The 11,103-nt window shown below is 41.4% G+C and overlaps 1 protein-coding gene and 1 non-coding gene across 2 annotated transcripts; both read right to left on the bottom strand.

The window, feature by feature from the left end:
- Window positions 1-4,106: 4,106 nt before the first annotated feature.
- On the bottom strand, window positions 4,107-6,172 carry LOC131095634 (cytochrome c oxidase subunit 7C, mitochondrial). Its single transcript, XM_058043624.1, has 3 exons — window positions 6,015-6,172; window positions 4,899-5,044; window positions 4,107-4,195 (listed from the first exon to the last, which is right to left on the bottom strand). The coding sequence occupies exons 1-2, from the start codon at window positions 6,087-6,089 to the stop codon at window positions 4,928-4,930; spliced, it is 192 nt and encodes a 63-aa protein (XP_057899607.1). The 5' UTR covers window positions 6,090-6,172; the 3' UTR covers window positions 4,107-4,195; window positions 4,899-4,927.
- Window positions 5,794-5,856, bottom strand: LOC131096307 (small nucleolar RNA Z39). Its single transcript, XR_009115982.1, has one exon. It is a non-coding gene; the product is annotated as a small nucleolar RNA Z39 (small nucleolar RNA).
- Window positions 6,173-11,103: the final 4,931 nt, after the last annotated feature.

Here is an 11,103-nt window from a genome sequence, read left to right on the forward strand (position 1 = left end):
GGGCCTCTGGAGAGCCCATGGAGAGGGCAGGGGCAGAGCCCACGTTTATGTTTTAATTGAAACTGTGATTAATTGCACCACAGAGGGTCCCTCAGTCATTGTCTTTCCCTCTTGACCTGCCATAAGCCACTCTGTGCTACTCCAAAGTGGTTTTTTACAGTAACATGTACCCTAAACTTGCACCATTCCTCCTTATTTCTCAACTTTTTTCTTTTTGGTGATAATTGAAGGTGTAATTACGACACTTTTACCAATAAATCACTGTGTTATTCTGCTCCTCTGATACACATTCCAACTTCCAATTAAGCAACCCAGAGACTGTTTTTCCCTATTTCTATCCTAATGTGTATTTTCACACATTAAAATTACCGTTACAAGAAGATTCTCATAGCTGTTTGATGAACTCCACTGAGGTGGCAACAGGCAGGAATATTTTTACAGCGCTGGATATTTTGTCCCAGCTCTGATATCCCCTATTGGGTGTATTGTTTGACCTTTATATAACTTTATTTTCTTGATCATGGAATTGAGAACAACTACTTTCTTTTTCATGGAGGCAGCAATATTTTTTCCCCTTCCCTTCCCTTCTTTCTACTTACTAATTCTATTTAATTAAAATAAAGCCCAAACCATTGATGTTTCTGCACTGAAAAGTCAACCAAAGTATGAATTGCAATGTATAGATGATCTTTACATTTAAAGGATAAAAATAGTTTGAATGTGCGTGCTAGCCCATGCAATACTAAGTTCTACTTTCATATTTTCATCCTCCAACCCTAATTGTTTATAAGCCTCTAAACTGTTTCATGTTCAGACAGAAATAAAAATCTCAGGCTAGAAAGAAACAAGAAAAGAGTGCCTGGCAAGTTATATTAGAAAATATTTTGAATTTTTCCCCTGTTATTTAATTAGCAGTAAAAAGATCTTTTAAGCAATTTTTATAAGTAACTCACACTCTCAGCTGCTGCACAGGGCAGCACCTCTGTAAAGGGATCACAATTTAAAGGAAGAAAAACTTGGTCCAGGCTTTTGTTGTACTTAGATCAATTATGCAAGGCTTGCCCACAATAATTCACAAGTGGGGCTCATCCAAGCCAGTATCTCATTTCCAACACGGATTAATACCAGATGCTTCAAAGCACAACTGAACAAGAATTGAAATTTCTGTTCTCTGGGGAGGAAAAAAAAAGAAAAATCAAATTCCCATTGCTTTGTGAAGAGTGGATATGAAAGGGATACACTGTTAAATTAATTGCTGAGCAGAAATTCTAGAATAATTTGATTTGAAAAAGAATGTATTAATTTTCACCTAATCAAAATATCCCATTCAATGTAATTAAACCCAAGCCCTTCCAGACTTGTCCCTCTGGAATAAGGAGTGTTCCAGAGTAAGAAAAGAAGATCCACAAACTGAAAACATCCAAAACATTGAAGCATAAGGACATCTAATTCACATCTGCTCAGATTTAATTCAGAAACTGCTTGAAGACTGTACCTGACATAATTAAAATGGTAAGCTATGAAGCTCTCTGAAAGCAAAACAGAGGTTTTGAGTTTGTGCCAAAACAGAAAACATGAAGGTGAAAATTATAACAGGGAAGTTGGGAAGAAATCAGGGATCATTAATGATTTTCCTTTAAATTGGCATCTGGCAAGCAAAAAATACAATCATTCACACAGATGTGTTATTTCCCAGAGGTCCTTTAACCACTGACTTTTTTCCTTCATACAATTTTAATGCCAGAGGAGCACCACTTACATATTGCTTTTTTCCTATTCTCAACTGATTTATCTTCTACCAAGTCAAGGTGCCCTAAAGGGAACCCAAAAGGCTATTTTAAAATAAATAATTCACTGGGTACACAGACTATCATATATCTGAGTGTGATGGGGCACACTGTTACGTTTTTGCACAACTTAATTCTGCAGCTGGTGGGCTGTAATGAATCTGAACCATCTTTCTTAATACCATTAAATATCAGTTAATTAATATATATTTGTAGTGACACGTCTGTCTCTAGAATCACTGAGGGCTGGGTATTTCCATGCTAGGATCTGTGGTGGGAATGTGTTTAGAGAAGTTGTTGCAAAATGAGAAAATGAGGTGAGGAAAAAAAAAAAAATCTGATTTTCTCTGGCTCATCTCTTCAGCAGTCAGTAAAGAAACAATGGACTAGGAGGGCTTAAAACAATAAACCATGGAATGGGTAAACTACAGAAAATTAGGACCAAGGTAAATTTGGGGAGTAAATGGAAAAAAATTGGGTAGCTAAATTAATAAACAAATAATTACATAAGTATGGTGAGGATATGTTGGCTGAACGCAGTGATCTTCTCATAAGAGCAAAGAAAAAAATGCCATCTGGAGTTGGGCCTCTGTGAAATTGAAACACAGTCAAACACCTGGTACTAATGGCAGGAGCCACATCTCCCTCAACGACAACCTGTATTCTCCACCCAAAATAACTCATTTCAGACTTTGCTTTACTGAGCAGCGACGAAATCACAGATAAGCTACGAGTGAAAAACGCCCTTGGGTAGAATGCAGTTTTGCATTAACAGAAAGAGCAGCACAGATCTATTAACACATTTCTGCTGCGGGAGTGAAAACTTCTGGGATCCTAAGGGAACCAATTACTTAAGCCAGGCAGGGAACTTACGGACTTGGTAATTGTTGGGGCTCAAACACTGCTGAAAACTGCCCGAGCACCTCAAGTAAGGGAACAACCCAGTTCTAAAGGGACTAATTACAGCAGGAGGAACAGTTTGCCACAAGTGGAGAACACGAGTCCTCAATTTCCAGCTCACAGTGTGCAGGTGTTTTATCAAAAATACAAATTAACAACTTCCTACACTCAAGGAACCTTGAATTAACTGCTTAGTGAAGGAAGGCTACAAAACTGTACCACGTTTTCTCTCAAAATGAGAGTGCTATCACACCACAAGCACAACTGCTCCAAGTTTAAACACCCTGTGCTCAAGAGTATCTTTGAAAGCCACAAGAGAAGAGGGTGCAATTAAAAAATTCACCTTCTTTGAAGCACAGTGAAGGAACTGGTTGGCTTCTCCCACAGGGTGAACCCTCAGAGGCGATGTGTGCTCCTTGCAAACACATCAGGAGTGGGAAATGGATTTGTAGAGAATTTTGAAAGTTTGACAGAAGGCTTATATAGCACGTATTTGTATGTAAAGATAAGAAATGTTGACTTAGGAATACTATACGGTAAGATATTGTTGAGAGAGAAGTTTAAAATAAGTTGTAAAAGATGGCTTTATAAATGAAAGTAGCTATTTTAGAGAAATAGCATTATGAAATCTGACAATCAGGGATTCTGGAACAAGGGGGAACAGTCATCAGCACTTTAGACTCACCCCTGAACACAGAAATGTGGCACCCAGGAGCTGTTCTGCTACAAGCACTGCGTTACAACTCCCCCGTACTTCTGCTGAGGGAGTTGGATCAGAAACTAGCCAAGAAAACAAAATTTTGTGAACTGTTCACTTTGCAGATTCTGATATTCCAAGCCACATTAAATGCACTGTGCTGCAGCAGGAGGGTGTTTGAGTGGGGGGAAAAAGCAAACCGGAAAGGTTCACAATGGAAAAGAACCAGCAGAAAGCCATCAGTTCCTTCCAAACACCTGGAAATCTGCAGCAGGTTCAGTTTTGGTAATTACAGAATGTTACCAATATTTTTTTTTTGCCCATGTCACCCCCTGAGCCTGAAGCCTCACAAAACCTTTAGGGCAGAGCCCAAGTCCCTGCTCAGAGCTGATGCCACAGAGATCAGGGAAGAGCAGCTCCTCAGAACTGCTGAGCCTGGAAGAAAAGCCACAGAGAAGGAAAGTTAAAATTTCTGCAGCATGGATTATGGTGACAGGATACCCACTGCTATCAACTGTCCCAGGTCGTTATTCTGAGCAGTAAAAGAAGTTCAGCCCAATCCCTCTGTTCTGAAATGTGATTTTCCCCACTCTGTGTTCTTATTCATGACGACAATTAAGTGTTTAATTGAATGGCAATACACTGAAATTAGGAGGGGCTCTCAGTACACACCAGCTGTCAAAAGCACTTGAGGAGTTTCACAAAACACACAGCCCAAGGCCTTGGGGTGTAAGATTTTATTTAGAGACATCCAGCAGGGGTTGCAGCTACCATATCCCCATTGAACAATGCTGTGCAGAAGACTTCAACTCTGCAAGAAAAAGAAATTGAAGAAACTTAAGAGCCTTGTAATAAACATATTTTAATTTGAACTTGGCTTTATTTCAGGACCTTGTTTCATCCACTGTCTGGTTTTGCATCAGAGGCCTCAGCTTGCATGAAACCCCCCGTTCTAAATGCCCAACTTCAACACAAATCTGCTGATTTTGGTTTTCTCCTCAGTCGAAGGTGGAATAAACATCAATCTGGCAAAGGAATTGCACAATTTGTTCAAATTCTGAGCTTCCAGTAAGGACTGTCATTTCCTGTCAAGAACCACCTGGGTCACTGAAACTCCTGAAACATGCTTAGTTTCTCATATTACAGACAATAGCAGTTATTTCCAGAATGGAATCACCCTAAAACGAACTGAAGTGGCACGGCTGCATAGTCTGACGCTTTCTTTATTAGGACCCACCAGCAAGCACCAATTAATCCCCGTTAATGACTTCACCTTAACTGCACAATAACCTGTGAATGATGTAGGTGGTGAGACTGTTTTGATAGAGGCTCGAGGAGATGTGGTTTTTCCCCTGAGCTCGGTCTGGCACCCCACAGCTCCTCAGCTCTGCCACACAGACTTGCACCTGCTCGCTGTCCCAGCTGCAGGCCACAGCACTGCAGAACTGTGAGATCCTGAGCGGGACAGGCTCCCTGAACGCCACCGTGCTGGGACATCCAGCAGAAGCACTCACCCAGCTGGCGCAGCTGCAGCCTGGTCCCTTCATTTCTTCAGGAGCTGGTGTCTGACTATGAAGAAAGGGGCGCCGAATCCACTCCCAAAGAAGACACACATCATGGCCAGCAGCTTCCACTTGTTGTCCACAGAGAATGGGAGGTTCTGCAGGGGAAAAAATAAGAGAATTTTAGCCTTAATGCAAACCAAGCATTAAATCCTTTCTAACCCATCCGGAAGTGGTAAGAATCTCAGAATAAAAAAAAAAAAAAATTAGGCACTTTCAAAGCATTTTCAATATTTTTCAAGGCAAGAAATAAAATATTTAAGGTAATAAATAACCTTCCTGTATTTGAAAAGCACCAACAGGGAATTTGGAGATGGATTCTTCACGGAGAATTACACTGGCAGGACAAGAGGAAACAGATTATAACTCAAAGAGGACATATTTCAGGTGGGTACTGTAAAGAAATGATTCCCTGCGAGGGTGCTACGGCCTTGGCCCAGGTTCCCACTGCGGCTGGGGCTGCCCCGGATCCCTGGCAGGGTCCCAGGCCAAGCTGGACCTTGGGGCTGGCTGGGAGCAGCCTGGGATGGCGGGAGATGCCCCTGCCCATGGCAAGGGGTGGAACAGAACGATCTTTAAGGTCCTTCCCCACCCAAGCACTCCATGACTGCAGCCTGCGCGTGACCTCTGGAGGTCACCTCGTCCTCTCTTCTCCTTCCCGACCTGCCCAAGGTGAGGCCGCTTCGCTGCAGGTCTCCTGCGGTCAATTATAAAAGCTCTGAGGATACACACCTACGGCCCGCAAGTGTTCTGGTATTTCATTATCTTCACCGTGAAGAATTTTCTCGTATCAGTTATGCATGTAAAATGAACCCTTCAGACCGAAGGCTTGAGAAAACCGGCCAGGTACATCAGAAAGCGTTTACAGTATCATTGTTACCCCTCATACCGCAATGCTCATCATCTGTACCGCCGCAGGGAAGGGCGTTCTGGCCCCACACGATCTGCGCTGCTGTGCCGGTACCGGCAACACCGCGCCACCCCAAAGCCCACACACCACAGCCAGGCGCAGGGCAGCCCCCAACCCCCACCCCGCGACCTTCAGCGGGCCAGGACGCTGCTGCCCACCTTCCCAGGTCCCTCCTCAACATGGCTGCGGCGGATGGCGGAGGTGGCGAAGCGGCGGACACCGGCGGACAGCATGGTAGGGACAGGAGGCAGCAGCCACTCGTCCGCCCTGCGCGACCTTCCTCGGGGTGGCGCGGCCGACGGGAGCCGGAAGCGGAACCGGGAAGGAGGAAGTGGGCGCCGTGGGCATGACGGGAGTTGTAGTTCCTGGCGGTCACGTGGTGCCAAACAGCACCCTGCGATTGGTCGAGCCCCGCGCGCGCTCTGCGTTGGGGGGGGGGGGGGGAAGGGAGTCGCGCTCGGCCCCGCCGACATTTTGTGGCGGCTGAGGGGGCGGCGGGAAATGGCGGGAGGGGGGGCTGAGGGTGAACTGCGTTTTATACGAGGAGCCCTGGACCAGTTTAAATGTAGAGCTCATGGATCCCATTAAGTGGACAAAAAATACAGTAACAAAGTGGCTTATGTTGGGAAGGGCCGTAAAGCTCATCCGGTTCTACGCTCCCCGCCCCCTACGGGCAGGGACACCTTCCACCATCCCAGGTGACTCCAAGCTCCAATGTCCAACCGGGCTTTGTAGTTTGGGTGCTTCCACCTGTGCCCGGGCCTGCCCACCCTGCCAGGGAACAATTCCTCATTGCCAAGATCCCAGCCAGCCCTGCCCTCTCCTAGTCTGCACCCGTTCCCCCTTCTCCTGTCACTCCACGCTTTTTTTTTTTTTTTTTTTTTTTTTTTTTTTTTTAAAGGGTTCCTCTCTAACAGGATGGATGGTGGTGATTTGTACATGGCTTATTTATATGGTAACACTGCCTTCAGTTACTATATTGTGGTCTATTTAAACTTTAAAGAAATTTTGGCAATGTGAACGAAAAAGACCCCCCCCCCCCCAGCCCCCTTCACATTTGCCAAAGTTACTTCCAGTATTGGTGGTTTCCATCTGTTTTCTTACATGGATTATTTTAAAGACAAACTTTTCAGGAAAAGAAGTTCGATGCTACCATCTCAAGTGTTGCAAGGAAGCAAATTTTTTTTTTCATAGCCTTTCTGCATGTTTATGTACTGCAAAAGGATAGAAAACCAGGATTTTTATGCTCACCAAAGTAGTAATTTAATAAAAACAGGTTAAAATTATTTTGAGAAGTGAGGCTTAATTACATTTGTTGGTGGTCCTTGACCACTAATAGCTGATAAAGAACCCTAGGATGCTTTTTGTTATTACTTGTGATTTCTTTAGCTAGTTGTTTTTTAGATTTTTTCCCTTTGTTTAGACAGACTTTTATTTTCTCAGAGTTTGCAATACTTTTCCCCTCTTCCATTTGCTAAATCTGAGGTAAGACGCTTTCCTACTTTTGGTAAATTCCATTGCTGCTCAGGCAGCCAGGCCTCTCTCCCCGCTGCTCCCCCTTTCTCGAGCATTTTCTAATTGGAATTTATGGCACGACAGTGCTCTGCAATCTGCTTTATCATCTTTATGACAAATGTTCTTGTTTTAATGCAGCTCTTCTCGTCCTGCAGTGGATTTTATGGTGTTGCCGCAGAGGAGACTGCTGAAGGGGGGGCATAAAGATCCTTGCATTAGCAGCAGCAGTTTAATCCTTGATGCTCCGCAGATGTTTTAATTTGTAGGCAGAATTGGGGAATCTCTAGGTAAATATGATTAGAGAGTGGTAGATAGCTAGGGTTGTTTTACAGCTGGAGAAACAGAGCTGAGCACTCAAATCTGTTCTCCTTAAAAGCATGAAATGATGCAAAGTAAGTGCTCGCCAGCCACAGAAAGCCACGGGGGAGGAGTTTAGAGTATGGCTTTGGTTAGAATTTTGGCGAAGGAATGAAAGATAATATCTTCTAAAGCATTAGAAATACGATGTTCCTTAATTATGGTGAGGGTAATTAGGTAGCAGGGCAGATTTTTGCAGGAGATGCCAAGTGCTGCGCTGCCTGCCTTTATAAAAAGGTGCTCTTAACTCACACACAAACTGTGGCAATTAGAGAATTAATTACTGGGTGAAATTCCCTGGCCTGGGCCATGCATGGGATCAGAATGGGTCATTACACTGGTACCTCCCAGCTTTTAAATCTATGAATCTTTGAATTTAGGCTGCTTGTTCACATGCATCTTTTATGTCTACAGTTTTTCCTTCCTTTAAAAAAAATATTACTTTTTGCCAGGTTATCTTTTTCACCTTCAATAATTACATTTGGCTTATATGAATATGATTTGGTGATGAGTTTTTTCAGGTGCTCCTTTTTTACTCACTTTTCCCCACAAAGAATGTTTCTCTGCTTGATCTTGACAACAAAAAATACAAATAAGAAAAAAACCCACAGGTAGCTAAAAAAGTAACGCACAGGATCTATATTTTATGATCTTTATGGAAGAAAGAAGCACAGAAAGATTAGGTATGTTTTACAAAATACACAGACTTTGGGGTTGAAACTGCCAATCACTGAAGTACAGTGAGAGAACCAAGATAAAAGTCATACTGGCTTTTAAAATCCTCTTTTATAAGTAAACAGTTGTTTTTAAATGCTGAAATTATGTATGGTCAAGTTGAGGTGTGTGTACTTCACAAAAGCTTTTTAATAGCATAAACTCCCTAAACTGTTTTGTTACTGTCATGGACAGAGGGCTCAGGAGACAAGATAACTCATTGGTGACACAAAACCATTCTTTTCCTACAGAGATTGTCCTCTATTTTTGCTGACACGATAAATTATTTTGTCTAACATTCAACTTGGGAATTAACCTCCCTTCAGTCACAAGGTCAGATATTAACCATAAGATGAAGCAGTTGTTAAATTCTAAGTAATGAAAGGGAAAGGGTGAGTAGAAGCTGGAGAGACATAATATAATGGATATTAATGATATGTTTTTTGGCAAAACTTTGGGTTAATTTCTCAATTTCATTGCCTTGATTTCAGAGAGCCCACATAAGTCTCAGGTAAGTAAAGCAGAGTAGTAAAAGGAATTATCCTGTGGAAGCAGTTACAGATTTGTTGCAGACATTGATAGCAACAGGATGCCATTGCAGGAGTCTGTTTGGAGAAGGAGCATCTTTCATTCTTCCATTTAGTTGTTAAAACCGCTTCCAAATGTAAATAAGGTAAACTTTCAAATGTAAATATGCATCGAAAATATTTTTTTTTCAGCGCACAGCTCAAAGGGCAGTTTCCTCCCCCAGCTGTTGTTTGGACTGGATCATCTCACGGATCTAGTTGGGGATCTGTGGCACAGAGGCTCAACTGGCCCACAGGAAGGTGTGAAACAGTTGTAGCATTAAAAAGGTGGAAATGGACGCATAGAATTAGTGCTTTTCTTGGCAGCAACGTCAGTTTATATTGGCAGAAAGAGCTTGTCCAACTACAGCATTGCTGCAGAATACATATATATTATTTGGTATTGGGGCATGAGAAAATTGTCACATGAGAAAAATAAAACTTTCCTGAGCCCCAGCCACTGCTAATGCCTTATTTATTAATAAGTGCATTTATTGCTGTTATTTCCCAGCATCATTCATGATGATATTCAAGATAAGGTGGTAGGTATTAAAATATTACTTAAGATTTCAGTGTATCGTGATATGTTATAAATAAGAGAACAAAATAAGTGGAAGTTTTGCTTTGTACTATGGTATCTTTATGTGCAATCATCTTCCTGATGATCTGCTGTTGTAATTTTGTCAGCCACCACTCCACAAATTGCCTTTATGACTGTATAATTAACATTTTTAACCTTTTACAGTTAACATGCTAACAAAAGAGTTAACATACGCAGCTCAAGTTCCTGCTCTCAACCTGAATTAAAATACTGTTATTTTTGCATCTGTTTTAAACCAAAAACTGGACCTGTGCATCCCAATTTTGCTTGTTAACTCTGATTGTATAATTTGGTTTGCCATTAGGATTGGGGGGGAAGTAAACACAGTACCTGTGTATTTCACATTTTTAAGCCATTATGAATATAAAAGTGCTGTAGGAACTTTGCTCTGTCTCTGTTTATTGGTGTCATTTTTTTAGCGAAAAACACAGGTACTGGGAAAAGTTGAGCACAAATTTATAGGATGAGTGTTACTCATGAAAGCAGCTAAGCTGGGTGTGCATAGTGAAAAAATCACAGTTTTGGCAATGTACCTAGATAAATTTATTTTCACATTATGAGAAATAGTTCCAAAATTGTCCCTTCGTGTAAGTGATTCCTTATGGAAGCAGAGTCTCGTTTGTGTGTACTGTCAGTATTTCAGCAGCTGAAATAAGCGCCCAACAATAATATTTTACCCTCACAGAAATTACTTTTTTCATTAGTCTTTTGCAGCATTAATTGAATCTCCCAAAAGACTGCTTAGAATACATAACGGAAGGTTGGTTACACAGAACCTATTCCAGAGGCTTCACAAGGATTTGCACAGTGAGTAAGAGCCACTTTGCTTTATTTATTTTGTCTTCTTGTCTTTCCCTGAAATGGACTGTGCAAAGCTCTGTATTTTTATCATAGACACGAAGACAGTTGGTTTGCAATTACAGCAAGCAGCGTTATAATTACTTCATTTTAAACTATCTCATTGTAGCAGCCATTGCTTGGTTGCTAAAGCTTGTGCTTGAAGGGAATCTTTGTGTGTAGGAATATCTTAGGAGCCCTGAAATCACCATTTGTCCTTGCAGGTGCAATACTCAGTTTACTTGGTGGTAAAAGCAAAAAAATGCCCTTAATTTTTTTTTAAACTCTTCTTATTGGTTTCTCCATCTGGACAGCTGCATGTGGTTCAAAATATGGGAATAAAAAAGAGCCCTCCAAATACAGTTATTCCAATATACATATGATATATATGATTCACATACTTGTCACACATTGACTTTTCCCTTCTTTTTAATATATTCATATACCTGTATTATTTGTATAACCTATTATTTATAATGTTTTCCACTTCTGCCTTGTTTCTAGCTGTACACAGCTATACATATTTTCACCCTGACTGAGGTAAGTGAAACACTTGCATGTGTCTTAAAAAAAAAATTAAAATGGAGTTAAAAATTATCAAATTTAAATTGTAAAATTAAAAAAAAAATTATCAAATTTTATTTTTGTCCCTTAATC

The sequence above is a fragment of the Melospiza georgiana genome, chromosome Z (genome assembly GCF_028018845.1).
Source record: "Melospiza georgiana isolate bMelGeo1 chromosome Z, bMelGeo1.pri, whole genome shotgun sequence".
Taxonomy (NCBI): Eukaryota; Metazoa; Chordata; class Aves; order Passeriformes; family Passerellidae; genus Melospiza; species Melospiza georgiana.

What these genes read in the sequence shown, in the direction of transcription:
- LOC131095634 (XM_058043624.1), bottom strand. Translation starts at nt 6,089, where the DNA reads ATGCTGTCCGCCGGTGTCCGCCGCTTCGCCACCTCCGCCATCCGCCGC. An exon ending in TTGAGGAGGGACCTGGGAAG is followed by an intron (nt 5,045 to 6,014) that starts GTGGGCAGCAGC and finishes TTTCCCCTGCAG; the next exon opens with AACCTCCCATTCTCTGTGGA.